Source organism: Leishmania mexicana, chromosome 6 (assembly GCF_000234665.1).
Source record: "Leishmania mexicana MHOM/GT/2001/U1103 complete genome, chromosome 6".
NCBI lineage: Eukaryota > Euglenozoa > Kinetoplastea > Trypanosomatida > Trypanosomatidae > Leishmania > Leishmania mexicana.
The window spans coordinates 20,668-37,864 of NC_018310.1; the positions used below are offsets into that span (position 1 = coordinate 20,668).

General features: G+C 59.2%; 4 protein-coding genes across 4 annotated transcripts; all 4 read right to left on the reverse strand.

Annotated features, from left to right (window-relative positions):
• Positions 1-2,333: 2,333 nt before the first annotated feature.
• On the reverse strand, positions 2,334-3,746 carry LMXM_06_0050 (conserved hypothetical protein; the record flags this gene model as incomplete). The annotated part of the gene is made up of 1 exon (XM_003871968.1): positions 2,334-3,746. One exon carries the CDS (start codon positions 3,744-3,746, stop codon positions 2,334-2,336), a length of 1,413 nt encoding a protein of 470 aa, XP_003872017.1.
• Positions 3,747-7,329: 3,583 nt separating this feature from the next.
• On the reverse strand, positions 7,330-8,295 carry LMXM_06_0060 (conserved hypothetical protein; the record flags this gene model as incomplete). The annotated part of the gene is made up of 1 exon (XM_003871969.1): positions 7,330-8,295. The coding sequence occupies one exon, from the start codon at positions 8,293-8,295 to the stop codon at positions 7,330-7,332; it is 966 nt and encodes a 321-aa protein (XP_003872018.1).
• A 1,625-nt stretch (positions 8,296-9,920) lies between these two features.
• Positions 9,921-11,300, reverse strand: LMXM_06_0070 (conserved hypothetical protein; the record flags this gene model as incomplete). Its single annotated transcript, XM_003871970.1, has 1 exon — positions 9,921-11,300. The coding sequence occupies one exon, from the start codon at positions 11,298-11,300 to the stop codon at positions 9,921-9,923; it is 1,380 nt and encodes a 459-aa protein (XP_003872019.1).
• A 3,746-nt stretch (positions 11,301-15,046) lies between these two features.
• Positions 15,047-17,020, reverse strand: ABCG1 (putative ATP-binding cassette protein subfamily G, member 1; the record flags this gene model as incomplete). Its single annotated transcript, XM_003871971.1, has 1 exon — positions 15,047-17,020. One exon carries the CDS (start codon positions 17,018-17,020, stop codon positions 15,047-15,049), a length of 1,974 nt encoding a protein of 657 aa, XP_003872020.1.
• Positions 17,021-17,197: the final 177 nt, after the last annotated feature.

Genomic DNA, 17,197 nt, shown 5'->3' on the forward strand with positions numbered 1-17,197 from the left:
GTACGTCAGGACGGGGTATATGTATGCCACCAGAAACGGGCTCTATCGAGTCGCTGAGTGCCTTCTCCCCACCCCCACCCCCTCTCCCATTTCAACTACGTCGTTAGAAATAGTTCGGGCAAGGAAGGAAAGGGAAACAGGGCGGTGTGTGCGCCAGCGCGCTCGTAAGGAGGAGAGGAGGTAAAAGAGAAAAACGTGAGACAGTGCGCCAATGTCGAACAGGAACGATGCAGCAGCACACAACACACAAAACAGTTTCAGCAGCAGCGCTGCCTTCAACAGCGAACTAGAGACGCCGTCCAACACTGTGAGCGACACGCAGGTGGTGCACACCCCGCGTCCCTAAGGCTTCCGAGAAGAAAGCACGCAAAGACGCGCACAGAGAGAGAGGAGCGAGCACGAGAGCCATTTATGCGAACGGGAAAAAAAAGCAAGAAAGCCGAGGCGCACACCAGAAAATCGGGACAGAGGACAAAGTCCGCCTAACCGGGGGGATCGAGGAGGAGAACCATACTAATCAGAAAGCCCATACGGAGAGAGAAAATATCACAGGCGAGGAGACGGGTGCGCTTGTGTCCGTGGACGGGCACTCCTCCAGGCACCGACGAAGGCAAACATTGTGGCATACCAGCCACGTGCACTCGACGCTGAAGTCCTGCTGACGGCGTCACTGGCGTGGCGCCTACTAGCGCGGGTGAGCTACAGCTTCGAGAGGAAGGAGGAGATAAGGGGAAACAGAAAGGGGAGCGAGCGAGAAGGGTGTGAAGATATGATGATGGAGCTTTTTCCCCCTCGTGGCCACTCTCTGCCACAGAGCACGAGGTCAAGGCCACCCGGCCCCCTCCCCCCTCGGCCTGCCACAGGCCCCATCGTGCGGTGCCAAGCAGCCCTAGATACGCGCTTTACAGCAATGCGCCGACTCCGCCATTTGAGCAGGGCATGGGCACCACACCCTACCTACTACGCGCTCCGCAGGTCGCCCCACAGCCGCTCCCACATCACGCCGGTCGCCACCCCCAGTGGCGTCCCCCTCGCGGCGGCTCAGGCTCCGCACACCAGTGGGCAGTGTGAGAGGCCCTCGGGTGAGGGGCGGTCGAGTCACGTTGGCACTCCGCCTATTCTACGGCTGGTGCAGGCGTGTTCACTGTCGCACGTCGCTCGCGCGCGGCACCATCCGGGGCCTGGCCGCCGATATCAGCAGCGATACATCGCTCTGATCGCCCTCTCCGTCGTAGGCACTTGACCCTGCCACCACCACAGGTAGCTCGGCACTGGCAGGGGATAGGAGGGGGGGGGGCTGCTTTGGCTTCTCCACGCACAGAGTGTGGCATCACTGGGCATTGGGATACCACGCCCTGGGGTGTCCCCCCGTCATCACGGCCTGACACAAACGCAGGAACGCAAAAGAAGACAAGAGGGGCGAGTAGTGCGGAGCACACGAGCGGGGTGGGGGAGAAGGGGGGAGGGGGCAACAGTGCGGAGAGAGCGGATAAACAGAGGATAGGGGTGCGGCGAAGGAACAGCGTTGTGGCGCTCCCCCGGAAACAGTTGCCACCAGCGTCAAGCGCCTCGTACCCTCCCTCCCTCATTCCGTCACCGCTCGTTTATCTGAGAAAGAGGAATAGCGAGATAAGACGTATCGGAAGTGGGGCTTGTGTGTGCGTATCGGTGATCGAAAGGGGAGCGGGAGGGGGGCGGGAGGGGGGAACTGGACAGAGGCAGCGGCGGCGAAGAGGAGAGGAGCAGAGAAAAGATTGCGTGTAGCGAAGGCAGATGAAACGAGAAGAAACAGATAGGGAACAGGAAAACATGCGTTGTTGGAAGCACTAACACACGCGCATCGTAGCAAAGACGGGAAGGGATCAACGAGAAACCATCGCACAACAGAAGGGCGGCGAAATCGAGAGAAGAGACGAGAAAGAAACAAAGAAAAGGGGTCATCCATCACTACCATCATCGTCATCAAGGAGCTCGTCACTGCGCTGGTATCTATATATATATACATAAACACGCAAACCCGCGCCCAGACGCAAGCACTCGCACAGAAGTGGATTGAGATCGCGTCGCATCACGGGGGAGGGACTGACATGGACACACACGCAGCGATTACACGGAAGGCCCTCTTGCTTTCGGCGGTGTCAGCCACCGTTTGCGCTCACGACGCGAACGACTCGCGTGTGGCATGTTTCTCTTCTTTCGTCGCTATGGAATAATGCGGCTTCCTTTCCCGCGTCGCTACTTCTCTTGCACTCCCTCTCTTGCTCTTGTGCGGCGGTGGTGGTGGGGAACAGGACGGAGACGGGGCTAGGAGGGAGGAAGCCATTCGTCGCTCTCTACTTCTTCATGGCATCCATTGGAGTGGCGCCTGCCGGGGCCGGCTTGCTGTACAGAGCGTCGCAGCGACTCTTCAGCTTCGCCTCGATCCGGTGCCCGTACGGGCTCGTGTGCAAGAGCGGGGTGACGGCGTCGTAAATCAGCCCATACTCGTACTGGTTCACCGCGCTGCCAATCACAGCCTGCAGGACGTAGTTGCCGAAGCTGTTCTGCATGAGGCACTGGAGGTGCGCGACATCAAAGATGAGTTCGTTGACAATGCGCTGGCGCAAGCTCCCCTGAAGCATTCCGACAATCTTTTCCATCACGTTGGAGCTGTACTTGTCACACGACAGCTCGACCCAGTGCCCCTGGAAGCTTCCAACCAAGTCGTTCAGAGAGACGTACCCCTCCATGTTCTTGAGGATGCACTGCACCACGTAGTTACCGAACTGATTCTTAGCCAGTGTGGAGAGGAGCGGCACAAGGGCGCTGATGAGCGTCCGCTTCTGTGCCGGCTTCGCGTACTCGATGATGCGAATGATCGCTATGCAGCCCTGCTGCGTGACCGAGAGACGCTGGCAGTCCGACGTCACCACCTCAACGATCGGCATAAGTGCATCGGACTTGTGGTGCTCGAAGATTGCCTGCAGAACGCGGCGTGTGTGCTGTGTGGTGGTCGCCATCTGCCGAATGACATGTGGGTCTATATACGGCACCAACGCCTCCATTTTCGGGGTGGAAATGTATTCGATGAGCGTGCGCGCCACGTGGCAGCCGTGCTGGTCCATCGCGACGATGTTGAACTGCGGCACAAGCTCGTCGTAAATCATCTGAATCTTATCCATGTGCTGCAGCCGGAGGACGTTGAGGAGAATATGGCGGCCACGCGACGACATCGCCGTCGAGGGAATGTTACCGAGGACGCTGAGGAACTGATCCTCCAGCATGTTCGCCAGCGCGCCGGCCTCACAGCAACTGCCCTCCGACGCGGCGTACACCGGGAAGGTGCTGGCGCAGCTGGAGTGCGGCGGCGTCATGGCAATGGGGCGATGTGCCATTGCAGTCATGTAGGACGAGGTGAAGCTGCTGCTCTCCATACTGGTACTCTGCGAGGGGCACGTGGACGGGGTGGTGCAGGTAGAGGCGTAGGGGTTGTGGGTGTACATCTTGCCCGACTGCTTCGAGGAGTCACTAGTCTCGTGGCCTGGCATCGGAATGAGCACCGTCGGGCGGGAAACGTGCGCCGGCAGCATCTGCGGGCTCTGCAGCGACATGGGCAGAGAAAAAGGCTGTGTCAGCGTTGAGGCGGTGGTGGGGTTAGCTGGTGCACTGCTGTAGCACGGACTGCGATACGGCTGGGGGCCTTTCTTCGGTGGCGCCCCCATCGTCGTCGGAGGCTGGGCATCGGGGTAGTTCGACTTCAAAACCATCGAGGTGTAGAAGTTCTTCGAGCCGGCAGACATGGCTGTGAACGAAGGGCGGGGAGGCGGAAGGGAGAACAGGATGTGTGGTGGGTCTGGAGAAAGACAGGAACAGAAAAGAGCCGAAACGGTTCACCAAATGATGGCCAGAAGCGCGCACAGCGAGTGAGAGAGAGACGCCGCGGCGAGGGAATCACGGTACGGCCCCTCTACCGAATCGCAGTACAAAGAGAAACAGCTTCTCTGCCTGCTCTACTGGGGTGGCCGTTGTCGCTGCGCGGAGGGGGGGTTAGAAAGCACAAGTGAAGGGGAATAGAAATAAGAGAACACAAGGTCGGAGGCGGGGGGATATGTGAAGTGCGATCTTTCCCAGCTGGGAAGTGGCGGCAGGGGAAGGGGAAGAGGGGGGCTCAAAAGAAGAGCAAGAGAGAGGGACAAAGAAGAAAGTGCGCGGAGGGAGGGCGAGGGGAGCGAGGAAGGGAAAGGAGGGCAACGAAGAAAGAAAGGCAGAGAGAGAGGGAAGTGGTGGCGATGATGGGAAGTGCACACACACACACACATGCAAGGCCACAGAAAGGGGGATGGAGAACGAGAACCACCTTGAAACTCCCTCGTAGGCACTACTACTACTGCTAGACGCTGGCTCAGACACACGTAGAGAGAGGGAGCAGAGAGACAGAACGGGGATGAGGAAGGGAGGAAGTAAAATTGTATACTAACCTCGTGCGTGCGTGCCTGCGTGTGTGTGTGTCGTTGCTGCGTATCTTGTCGCTTGTCGACTGTCCTCCCAATGTGTATCTCCCCCGTGCGAGTATCTTCCCAGAGCGCGAGAAATGAGCAGAACTCGTAAAACAACGGTGGGGGAGGAGAGGGGGGCGGATGGCAGAAGAGCGACGCGACAAAGAGGAGAAAAAAAGAACGCGAGCGAGAAAGGCTGTGGGGAAGTGGAGAGCGTACGTTGATGTGCTCGTGCAGGAGATCGGGGCGGAGAGGAAGGGGAAGGGAAGGGGAGAGGGACGCCCTCGATCAAGCATACACACTCGTACGAGAAAAAAGAGCGCAATCAACGTATGACTGATTTTTCTGTGTTGGGGGTGGTCGCCGTCGAGTGGATGGCTATAGAAGGAGAGAGCGGAGGGAGGAGAACACACACACACAGCAGTGATGAATCTCACACAGGAGTGCACACTGGATCTGTGAAGCTGCACGAGATGCGTGGCGGCAGTGGTGTCGGTGACGGTGCGAGAGGGAGCAGGCAGATGGAAAAAGGTGGTCAAAGAGATGAAAAAGGGAGGTAAGAGGTCGATGGAGACACATGAGCGAGGCAGGCAGAGGGCGAAGGGTGGATGAGCCCATGCGCCGAGAGGCAAAGGGGGCGATGTGGCCAACCGAGTGACCAGGGATGTGGAGGGAGGAAGCAGAGACGGGGAATGCACGTGTGTACAAGACAGGCAGAGATACACACAACGGTCGAAGGAGGGAGGGAGACCGGGGCGGCACAGGAAGCCTTCTTGCGAAAGTGCGTTGGCAAGGTATAACCACACCTCCAGCACAAGTCGTTTCGCAGTCCGCCGCTCTCTCCACACGTCAAGGGCTCATATTATCGTCGTCGTGTTTCCGGCTACCGCGCACGCACGCGGGGAGTACGAGAGAAGTCACACACGGGATGGACAGCGGTGGACAGAGAGAGGAGGGAATAGGAAAGGAAGAGGTCACCTTAGCAGCAGCGGAGAAAAACACAGGAAGAGCGAAAGAGAATAGGAAGACGGTGTGTTGGAGTGGTGGGAGGGGGGAGTCTGCGGCGAGCCAGGCACACACACACACGAGAAGAGAGGGGAGGGAGAATTAGCAGCGACAGCATGGAGTGGGCTTGGAGATTTGAACGCAAGAGAGAGGGAAAAAGGGAATCACATAAAGGCGGTAAAAGTATACAGAAGAGCCGGACTGTGCCCCGAGAGAAAGCACAGCAGCACCGCAGACGGTGCAGACGTGAGGTGACTCCGGCGATGGCGCCACGGACAGCCAGCACGGTTCCGTGGCAGCAGAGAGCACGCAGAAGAGAAAGCGAAAAAAGAGGGAGAGCAGTCGACACACAGGCGCAGTTGGAGAGGGAGAGGGGAGGGGAATAGACGACCGGCAACAACACGCGAAATAACTAAGCAGGGCGGTGGCAGGAACAATACCGGGAAAAGGAGCAACTTTAGTGTGATGCAGGTGCGACAAGGTCACCAGAAGAGAGCACGAGAAATAGACATATGATACGAACAAGCGCCTAGTAGGAATAGATGAAACAGTGCTGCCCACCCACTCCCTCTCCCCCTCCCTCCCATCCCTTCCCACCTGATCAGCATCCTCTTTTTCCTTCTTGTCTGGGAAGGGGGCCGCTGCTGTTGCCTACATGTGTGCGGGCGAATGCGCTGCGCTCTCCCTTTCCTTTCTTTGTTCTTCCTCAGCGGCTGTGAAATTTGCACCCCGAGATTCGCCTCTGGGGCACTGTCAGCAGCGGCACGCTTCGCTTCCTAGAAGAGGCAGGGGGATGAGGGTGACAGAGACATATTGGCGAGCCCCCTGCCTCGACCCTGCCCCCTCCCTTTCAGTCTGTGCGTCGATGTATGGGTGCGGAATTTCAGCTGGGTGCGCAGGTTGCTGTCACTATCTCCCTGTGGCTGTCTGCCTCTCTTTCCATCGATGGCGGCGCAGCAGCACCGGTGAATGTCACTCCCCGGCTGCTGCTGTCTGTCAAGGACGAAGACGCGAGAGAGTTGGTGAACGGGCTCGCACACGCGGGCGTTACGTGCGCCAAGTACTACGGCGCCACACAGAAACGAGAGAGCGGGCGGAAAGACAAGAGCAGACTGGTGGCCATCCTCCCGCGGCCTCCGCCCAACCACGCATCAGTGGGCAACCGGCATAACCTCAGTAGACCGTCACGAAGGACTCTACTGAGGTTGCAGAAGACAGTGAGGCAGAGAGAGGAAAGAGGAGAGGAGGAGCGGCAAGGAGGGATGGGAGGCGTTGCGGACGAAGAGTGCGGGGGTGGGCGTGGGAGAATGTCTGCAGTCACAGAACCAAAATCGAAAAAGGAAGACAGAAAGGCTACAGCGGGTGTCTCGATCATAGGACGTACACAAAGTGGCACGACATGGAGAGAGATAGCGGCGTACATACGCGGTGAGCTGCGGGGTTTCCTCGTGCCAGCATCGCGTAGTGAGAAGCCTCACAGAGAGCCTCGCGCCGGCCTACCCACGAGTCGCCAGTACCAGCGTCCACGACTGCACACACACACACAAACCCCGCCAAATTATGTCGCTCGAAATGGCCAAATCCCATCACAAGAGACTCGAAGTTGCACGAGCTCGGCAGCGGCCAGAGCCATCGCTCAGCCTCCGCCTGGATACTACAGTCTGTGGGACCGCAGTGGGTGGAGAACGGTGGAGCGTGGGAACATGGCGCTTCCCTGCTCGATAAGCCTGAGCAAGTCGAGGGTGCTGGCAGGCATTCAGAGTTGGCGGTGTGACGGCATGCGTCTTGTCCTCGATCTCTTCAGGGGTGGGTGCCAGCTGTATCGTCTTGAGCGCCGGCGGCGGATCGTTCATGTTTGTGTGAAAGTGACGAGATGCGACGGCGGCGGACGCGGAGACGCGTCCGCGTGTTCGGATGTCGCCGGGGGCAATGAGTGCGATGCCGCGGGCTGGCCTGGGCAACAAGGGAGCAGCTGTGAGAGTGGCGGTTGGTGCGACACGTCAAGTGACGAGCGCACCGGCTCCTGCTGCTGCTGAAAGACGTGCGGTGCGGGATGCAATTTCGGTAGCTGCGCGCTGCGGCTCCACATTTTTCGAGTCTCCTCCGGCGTCTCACTGTCAAGCAATAAAGAGGCCGATGCGGCGGCGCGCGCCAAGCGAAGCCGGTTTACGGCATAGCGGTGCACATCCTCCTCGATGGAGTTGATCTGGTCTCTGGCGTAGCGCCGGTTTGCGTGATCGAGATGACTTACCGCAGTGGTCGCCAGTGATCGCCACTGCGCACACTCGTATGCGCTGACCTCGCCTTCTCTACGGAGCTTTTCGAGGTGGTGGACTAGTTGTTCATTGCCCTTCTCCGTCGCCTCTAGAAGATGCGCGGTGGCGACACTCTTCGCTTCCGCGTTGCTCACCTTGGCCCTCCACACATCCTTCTCGCTCTGCGTGTGCAGTTTCTGGGCATACAGCTGCGCGGAGATGGTGCCCATCTCTGCGCGCAGCTCGTCGACGAGGTCGCTGAGCTTCTTGTTCTCGTCCTCCAGCGTCTTCACGTGGCGTCGCAGCTGCATCTCAGACACGTAGGAAAGCGTGCCTTTGCGCCCATCCGCCTTGTGCGCGGCCTCCGGGGGCTTCACGTCGACCCGCCGCAGTTGGGACTCAAGCTCCTCGACGCGCTCCTTGAGGGTGCTGACGAGCTCCTTCTGGCGAAAGATAATGAGTTGCTGCTCATTGATGGCCTGCAGCGTGAGGGCATCCATGCCGTCAAGGAGTGGTGCCTCGTCACCAGCACTCCCGCTACTGCCCAGAATGCCGTTCATGGCACCAGGTCTGTCAAAGTGGAGCGCGCAGTGGGGGCGTGTGAGTGAAGGCGAGCAGGGGATCTGAGCAGGCGAATCCATTCCCGTGCCCGCACACCTGTGACCTTTGCGCTAACGGAAAAGAGAGCCCGAGCGCACAACCACACCGGCACACCGAGAGAGTGAGACCTGGGAACACCCAAAAGAAAAAGGAAGAGAGAGGGACGGCACGCACGGCCACAGCAGCAGTACTGGGGGGTCAGCGAAGTCCTCAGTAGTGCGCTAAGAAGGCGAGAGCGTCTAGGACGACCGTAAGGATTGGTAAAATACGCAATGTACATGCATAAAGATCGACACAAAACGCACCCTGGAAGACGTGCGTGATGGAGAGATCGGCCGCTGAACAACAATGAGCGTGAACGCTTGTGGCGCGCTGTGGTTGGCTGCCTCGCTGTTGCTTTTCGCGTTTTCCGTCTCAGATGTCTCGGAACAAGGCGCCCCCGTGTGAGTGCAGACGTGTAGGCGCGTGGTTGTGTTCAGTCGTGAACAGATCGATGGTGGGCACGACGACAGAAACAGGGGCAGAGCCGGAGAGAGAGGTGGAGGAGATACTCAGTCACGGACGCATGCAAAGAGCCAGTGATAAGAAAGCACACGCTCGCTCGGTACATCAATGAAACTAAAGTAAGCGGGACCTCTGCGGGTGTACTCGACGTCTCCGTGCGCCTGTGCGTATGAAAGTACGAGGGCGGCGTATGCTAGGAGGTGATGATAAACTACGACACCGACTCGTACCGAGGGTGCCAATGTACGACGAGCACAGAAGGAAAGGAGAGACATGTCGGTACGACAGGCCACCAAAAAAATGGCCAGCGATGGTGGCGGTGGTGCGGTGCGGAGGAAAGAATGAGAGTGAGTGTTCAGCAGCCACCACAGAGGAAGAAGGGAGCAAGAGAAATAGGCACATGGAAAGGGGGCGATCTCTGAAAAGTACGCACATACAGAAGAAAGGCGCAACGCACCCCAGTAGCAGAGATTGCGTGTGTGTGTGTGTGTGTGTGTGTGTGTGTGTGTGATCGCGCATGCATGAGCGTCCGGTCGGCGAGCGACGTGTGAACCGCATCAGCTGGTGATGGGTCCGCTGCATCCCCTTCAGGCCTGAAGGCAGCCACGCACGCACGCATCCATGAAAACGATCGACGTCATGCACGCAACCGAGAGGGAGAGAAATCAAGAGGTCAAGGTCCATGCGGGGTGGCGCAGCGGAGAGGGAAGCGCAAAATAAAAACGGGGACACATCGCGTATGCACATTGACGCAGCCCGCCAAGAACATGAAGACAGAGGAAGGAGAGCGCCACGACAGCGGAGAGTTCGGCGAGAGCGACGAGGCAGCTCCGAGAATCTTGGTAGGAGAGTAGCCAGCAATGCAGCAAAGCGCGCTGATGCAGACCGACACAAAACACTACGCCACACCCACACACTCGCGAGATGCGGGAGGTGGTGCACAACGAGAGCGAACAAGCGCATGGCGTGAACAATGTGAGCTTGCACACGTGGAGAGCCACAGCGCGAACACGAAGAAAACAAAAGTCGGCAGCCGACTCAGCAACACGCACGCCGCTCTCCGCCGTATCCCGGTGCGCACTCAAGCCAGGGCGGCGGAACCCGACATGCACTCGAGTGTCTCGCGCACCACCGTGACACGCAGATCCTCAACATCGAGGAAGCCGTCGTCGTCCTTGCGCATACTCGAGGCGCTCCTTGAGAACTTCACCCTGCGAGAGATCGTGGCGCCGTGTCGGGCGTCCAGGTACTGGTTGCACGTCGTCTCCACTGACGGGAATTCATCACCGCTCTGGTAGTGGAGGCCAATGGTAAAGCTCATCTTTGTGATGCGATCCACAACACAGAACGTGGCCGTCTTGCGCATCGGCGGTGGGTACTGCGGCGGCGGCGGCGGCGGCGACCACGACAATGGCGGTTGCGGCGTGGCACTGTCAACCGTCGCGGTCAATGCTCTGCAGCTCGCGCTGACGTCGATTGGGCTGCCAAAGTCCGCCATGAGCCCCAGAACCAGCTTCAGGAAGTGCAGCGGCTCGCGGATGCGGCGGTACAGCGTGTGCTCCAGCCGTGGAATATGATCCAGGAAGCCGGCGCCCTGCTGCGCCATGGATAGTCGCGGAAGGCCGTGCAAATCAACGCAGCTGTGCAGAAATGGGATGAGGGAGTCGGCAGTATTCCCCTCCGTCGTGGCACCCGCTACTCCGCCAGCAGCAGCAGCAGCGTCACGGAGGCGCAGCACGACCGACTCTGCAATGAGAGTAATCCTGCCAGTCGGCTGGGCCGTGCGGAAGCGCGTGTGCACGTCGACCTCGACGCTAGTCAGCTGGTACGATGGCCTCCACTTGACATGGGAAACCTTGCAATAGAGAACTGCCAAGTTGTTCAACGACTGAAACACCTTCTCCGCCCGCCCCGTCACGAGTAGCGGCACGGTAAAGCTGATGAGATGGTGGCCGCTGCCGCCCAATGTAGGCGCGACAAGACCACGCACAGTGCGCTGCCCATCTGCCGACCTGATCAGCTTCAGCACCGAGTCGTATTCAAAAGAAAGCGCTGGGGAGGCGCTGCGCAGGTGGTCAATGAAGCGTGCTGCGTAGTGCCCCGCATAGCAGGCCTCCATCCAGTGCTTTAGGCGCGCCTGGTACGCTACCAGATCCTCGCCAAGCACACGTGATGGCTGCGGCTGCGCTGTGAGGAAGGTGTAGTCGACGACCGCACTCTTATCGCTCATGGCGCTCGCCGTCGCGTCGTAAAGCACAAAGTCAAGCTGAGCATCGTCGTTCTCCGTCGATATGTCCCCATCATGTGGCCGTCGCTGTTGCCACCGCTCTTTCTGAGAGATGCGTGCCGCGTCAGCGGTGGCGGAGGCCAGCAGCAGACTGTGGGTATCTACGGTAAACCACGACACATTGCACACGGAGACCCCGGCGACGACGAGCACATCGTCGTGCATGAGGGTCATGCTGATAGTGGTGAAGCGCCGTCTCCCTTCCGAGTCTCCCTAATGGATGTATTGGCGTCGTGTGACGCCCGTGGGTCTTTGCGTGGAGGGGGAGGGAGAGAGCGAGTCAACCACCGAGCAAGCACGGGCACGCACGCTACACGCGCATGTCGAGGGGGCGAAGAGGAGCGCAGTACACCGTCCGTTTGCACGCGTATACACGCTCAAGTCTAAGAAACGAAATACGTTCGGTAGAGCGATGCAAGGTACGCGAGGGAATCACACAACAGCAGCGAGCAATCGACTGCGCTGTCAGCCTTGTCCTTGCCTGTGGGATGCTGTGCGGCAAGGTGGTCGAGAGGGAAGTGGGGGAGGGAGGAGGGGGGAGTGCATCGATAAAGGAGGTGCGTGAGGGAGGGAGGGTCACAAACGGCGTCGTGAAAAACCGCAGAAAAGACAAAGGGAAGAGGCGCAACGCCCTTCCCACGAGAAGAAAGGCACTTGAACACATCTGGCAGCAGGTGCCAGCTACCAGGATCGTAGACACAACAAGAGACGAGACCACACGTAGTCCGCGATGCCGGCTTCCATGCGTCCTCAGTATCGAGGGCCACGTCAAGGTGCTCCGACACTGCCGACAGGGGTGGCTACTTTCTTGCAGGCGCTTGCGCTGGGGCCGTTGACGTCGTGATGCATTGGCCGTGGTGCGCGTGTCTGAGTGCATCCATTTCGATACGGAACCGGACCATGAGAGAAACCACGAGTAGGGTACAGTGAAAGATAGAGCGTGAGCTGGGCAAGCTGGCGTGTGACCGGGCATACGTGATGGTGGCGCATCCCCAGAAGTCAAAAGAAGGAGACGCGCAGGAGTAACACGAGTTGAGTGGCCTGCACTGGAGAGCGGCTGCAGCTGCGGGAGTCGAAGTGAGCCCTCCCAACCCCCTCTCACGCTGACGCCCCTTCCAGATAGAGACGCGCAGCCACCATCCACTCACCGCGGTAGCCTAGACACAAGAGGGAACCGTAGCGCAAAGAGGGGGAAGCGTACCAAGACCTGCCGCATCGAACAAGGAAAAGCAGGATGTTCAGCCAACAGAGAGCACATGAGCAGGAAGCAGAGAGAGAGGCCGCTCGGCCTCACCTCTCCTCCCTCCCCTCCTCCGCGCACCACACAACACGTCCCCCTCCACCCGCTTCCGGGGACTCTCGCATGCACAAACATCCCCACAAAAGCGCCGACAACACCAAATCACCGCACGGCGCACAAACCCATTCGAGGTGACCTGATGCCTCACCTGTATAACATCCCGCACCGTGCGCACTTCTGCGAAGACCATCATGCAGTCCCTCCCCCCACACCACCACCAACCACGACCCCGAGATGCAATCACTCCCGATTTCTTTTTCTCCTCTCTAATCCGTCGCTTATCCGGGCTCTCGATCTCGTGGGTTGTCCGCGTCGGCGTGAGCGCCTCCTCTTGAGACACTCTTGATGTCCTCAGCCTCGAGGCGCTGACGGAGCGAGAGATGAGGGGGGAGGGGGCGTGAGAGACGAAAACACGCATACATACATACGTGTATATATATACACACAGATATATACACGTATACACGGAGAGACACAAGTATGTTATTCGAACGAGGGGGCGAGGGAGACATCACCAGCGCGGGTGTGCGTAACCGGATACGCATGTACATGACGAGAGTCGGAAATCCAAAGAACGAAAAAGAGTGGAAGCGCCGCGCACAGACGCACATGTACGCAGAGAGCCACCTCAGCATCTTCGAGAAGACGAAGGAGTGGTCGGTGGGAAGCTCGCCGTCGGACAAGCGCGTTCGCCCCACTCCACCAGCCGGCGTGCTTCACATCGGGCACATCGCTGGAGGAAGAGAAAAATATGTAAAGCGAGAGCTTTCTGAATATTGCGTGAGGGTTGCCGCACGCAGGAGTGGCGAATTGGGGAGTGGGGAGGAGGGGAGGCGCGAAAGTCGTCGCCTTACTTGAGATGGCTGGAGCGCCGTACCGCATGTGACGGTGCGTGCAGATGAACGCATCGGTGCCCGTCTGTGCGCACCTCTCCTGTCGTACGCCGGCAGAAGTACCCACAGTCGCCTCGTCCAGCTCACTCCCTCCCCCTCTTCGGCGCCCTCCACCTCCGCCACTCCCTCTCATCAAATCTTGACAAAACAAAGCGGGCGCGCACAGAAAAAGGGCGTGGGGCCACAGGATAAAGCAACGGAGACTACTGAACAAATTGCACGCAGATACGCGCGCACGTAGGAAAGCCGTTCGCTTGATGAGCGGTGCACACTCTACAAGTACGCGCAGTGACACCCATGGCCTGCACAGGAACACCCGCAAAGATGATCACAAGGAGGAGCGCCTGCGCCTCTGCGTAGAGTCGAGAAAGCACAGAGATAAGGGAGACAAGGGTCAATAGAAAGCAGAGAAGCACGCAAGGCACAAACACAAGATGAGCGAAAGGAAAGTGGCACACAACACGCAGCACATGCGAAGCAGGTCCTCTTGCACTCCGTGAAAGAACACTTCAGCCGACCAGCAGACACCGCGAGCGGCGGCGCAGCCGTGCTGCACGTGACACGACAGCTATGTGGCTACAAGGGGGGAAGAGGAGGGGGGAAGGCGTGTGGATGTGCGCTGGGGGACGGTACGAGTGGTATGCCGTCACCTTGGCAAAACAAGCACGAAGGTGCACAGAAAGCCCCTGACACAACACACCCGCACGCAGACGCAACTCACCAACAGCGAGAGACACTAGAGGCGTGCCAAGGAAGCAGAAGGCAATGGAAGAGAGACGGAAATTAGTCCCGGTCAGCCCACGAAGAGGCGCCATGGAGAGGAGATGGACAAAGCCTTCGACGCAAGCATAGACGACATCAGCACCAGGACCACATGGCAGGATATAAATAAATATACAGCGGAGAAAGAGAAAGAAAGAGAGAGGAGGGGAAAGGGTGCGGAGTGAGGAGGCCAGAAGGACAGGGGAGGCAAAACGTCACGGGCACCCACACACCAACGCACACTCCGACGCACGTGAGTGCAGTCCCCACCCCTCCTGCCCATGAAATAAAAAAACGAACACTGCGGTGAGTGTGTGTGGGCCGCAGCCATGTGAGAGGTTTCCCCTGCTCGATCTCCCGTCGAAAGAGAGCGAGCGAGCGAGAACCAAAAGGAAACAGCTCACCAGGAGAGAGAGTGAGACGCAAACACAGGCAGCGGCCGTTGGAGGAACAGAGCGCCTCTCATACACGTAGTGCGATGTGAACCGACAGGCGGACTCCACGCATCTTGCCTCATCCAGTCTTCGCGTGCACCTCGAGTTGAGGATAAGAGGGCGGCAACGCATCCGCTGCGCCGTCACAACCTGACGGCGAGAGAAATGGTCTCGAGGGGGGACGGCAGCGCGAAAACACAGAAAGCACTAACGGCTTCCGAAGTGGCCTCGACAGAGCACGGATAAACTCGGCAAGAGCGATGAGGGAGCGCATATTCACAGGCAGCAGAGCGCGGACAAGAGGTCTGACGCCTCGACATTGACCTACCCCACATCCACCGTCACTGCAAGTCGGTGAAGCTATGCCCGCCACACCGCTCAACATTCTGCCCTTAACCACCTCTAGGCTCACAGAGAAGCGAAGCGGTGTCCTCACTTTCCCTCTGCCAGCCTTCACCACGGTACAAGGCCACAAAGCCGCTTGCTGCACTATCCACGAAAACCAGCTGCACAGCACACCTGTTTGCGTCTCTACATCTTCTCGTGAGCGGCCACCACCAGCGCAATCACGCTGATGCTGCGGAGCAGGAACAACATAACCACGAGCGACACCCACATGTACACACTCGCCGACTGCGGATCACCGTCAAACCCGAGCAGACGCATCACTGTGCCCCCGTCACGCGGCTGGTTGATGCAGTACCCGTCGCCCCAGCGGTAGTAGTCGCACGCAATGTGGTGCACATTGTGTAGCTCATTGCGCAGCACGAGGATGTACGCGTGCCGCGTGAAGGACGGCTTCTCCAGCCAGTACCAGTACGGGCGCAGACGGTCCGTGCTTGCGAAAAGGCCACCGCCTAGAGACAGCAGCATAAAGGAGACCGATGCGGTGCCAGAACTCACCACAAGCGACGGGAACGAGGTCGCGATCGTGAAGCCGAGGCCTGTTGCCACCTGCGACAGCAGCGCAATCACACCAAAGTAGTAGAAGAAGGAGCCGGGATGATGATGCAGCCCCACCGTCCAGTAAAGGATGCAGCTCTCCACCAGCACGGCAAGAATCTGCACGGGAAACTCGGCGAAACTGCGGCCAAGGAAGAACATCAGCGGCGAGTACGCACCAGCTTGCTGCTCACGCATGAACACGGCACGCGCATTGTTGAACGTATTGATCATGATGAACGTCGAGCTCATGGCACGGTTCATCACGGTCATGAACAGCACGCCCTGGCGATCCTGAACCCCCTCTATATTGTCCTGCACGTTCAAGAAGATCAGGCCTACAACGACGGCGAAGAAGATCGCCTGCGCCATGTACGAGAACAGGTACAGGGAGTCGCGCGAGATCTCTATCATCGTGCGCAGCGTCAGCTCGTACAACTGCACAGCCGGCGAGCTGCCGAACTTCGCAATGTACGCATCCAGGAACCGCGCAGCAGACGAATCACTGCGGCTCCTCGCGAGACGCACAGCGGCAGTGTGCGGCGTGCGAGGTGCGTCCTTCAGGTACTTGCGCCAACGCTTGATCAGGACATTGCTCGTCACGCTGTCCTGCAGCAGCACCATGTAGTAGTCCGTCGGCGTGTACTTGTCCGGGCACGGGAACCCGATGGACTCGAAGTAGTCCAGCGACGCAGCCATCGTCCCGTGGTACGCAATGCGGCCCTGCGTCATCAGCATCACGTCGTCGAAGTACGACAGCACCTCCGCAGTCGGCTGATGGATCGTGTAGATCATGGTGCGGCCCGTCCGCGACAGCTGGCGCAGCAGGTGCACCACCTTCGCAGATGTCACGGAGTCCAGCCCAGACGTCGGCTCGTCAAGCAGCAGGATCTTCGGGTCGCAGATCAGCTCGATCCCGATGCTGCACCGCTTGCGCTCCCCACCAGACAGCCCAGCCTCCAGGCCGGGAATGCCGACCTTCGTGCCGCAGCAGTGCCGCAACCGCAGGACATTCAGCACCTCATGCACACGCTCCGCCGTCTCCGCACGGCTCGTCCCGCGCCGCGTGCGCAGCGAGAACCACAGCGCGTCGTACGGCGTCGACAGCGGCGAGATGATGTCGTCCTGCGCCACGAACCCCATCGCCTTGCGAAAGTGCCGCTCGAACTCACAGTCGCCCAGCTGGCGCCTCCCGCTCAGCGTCAGCTTACCGCCAGACGCTAGTCGGTCGCAGATCGCGTTCAGGAACGTTGTCTTGCCGGCACCGGACGACCCGAGGACCGCGAGGCATCGCCCGGGCAGCGCAGTCCCCGTCAGCCTGCACAGGATGCGCTTCTTGCCGACGCTGTAGCACAGCCTGTGCCATGACAGCGGCAGCGAGTAGCTGTTCGGCACGCTGTCTACCTTCGGCGTTCTGGAGTCGAATTCAATGATGGAGCCGTGCAGCCGGGGGTTACGCTCGCCAGAGGAAATGGGCTGGTGACCGTCGTTGCTGATATTCTCTTGGTTCTCCGTATCGGTGGTGATCCCGCCCTGTGCCGGTTCGTTGTCTAAGCGGGACATCTGGGCGGGGAGGAGAAAGGGCACAGTGGGGCAGAGTGGGCAGCGAGTAGGATGTTTAAGGAGACGCGCTGCCCGCACAACTCTAGGGTCGTCGGTGACATGCTTGATAACGGAGAGAGAGGAAAGGTGACGAGACAGCGGCCGCAGTGCAACAGGGAGAAGTGGGAGAGTGAGAGA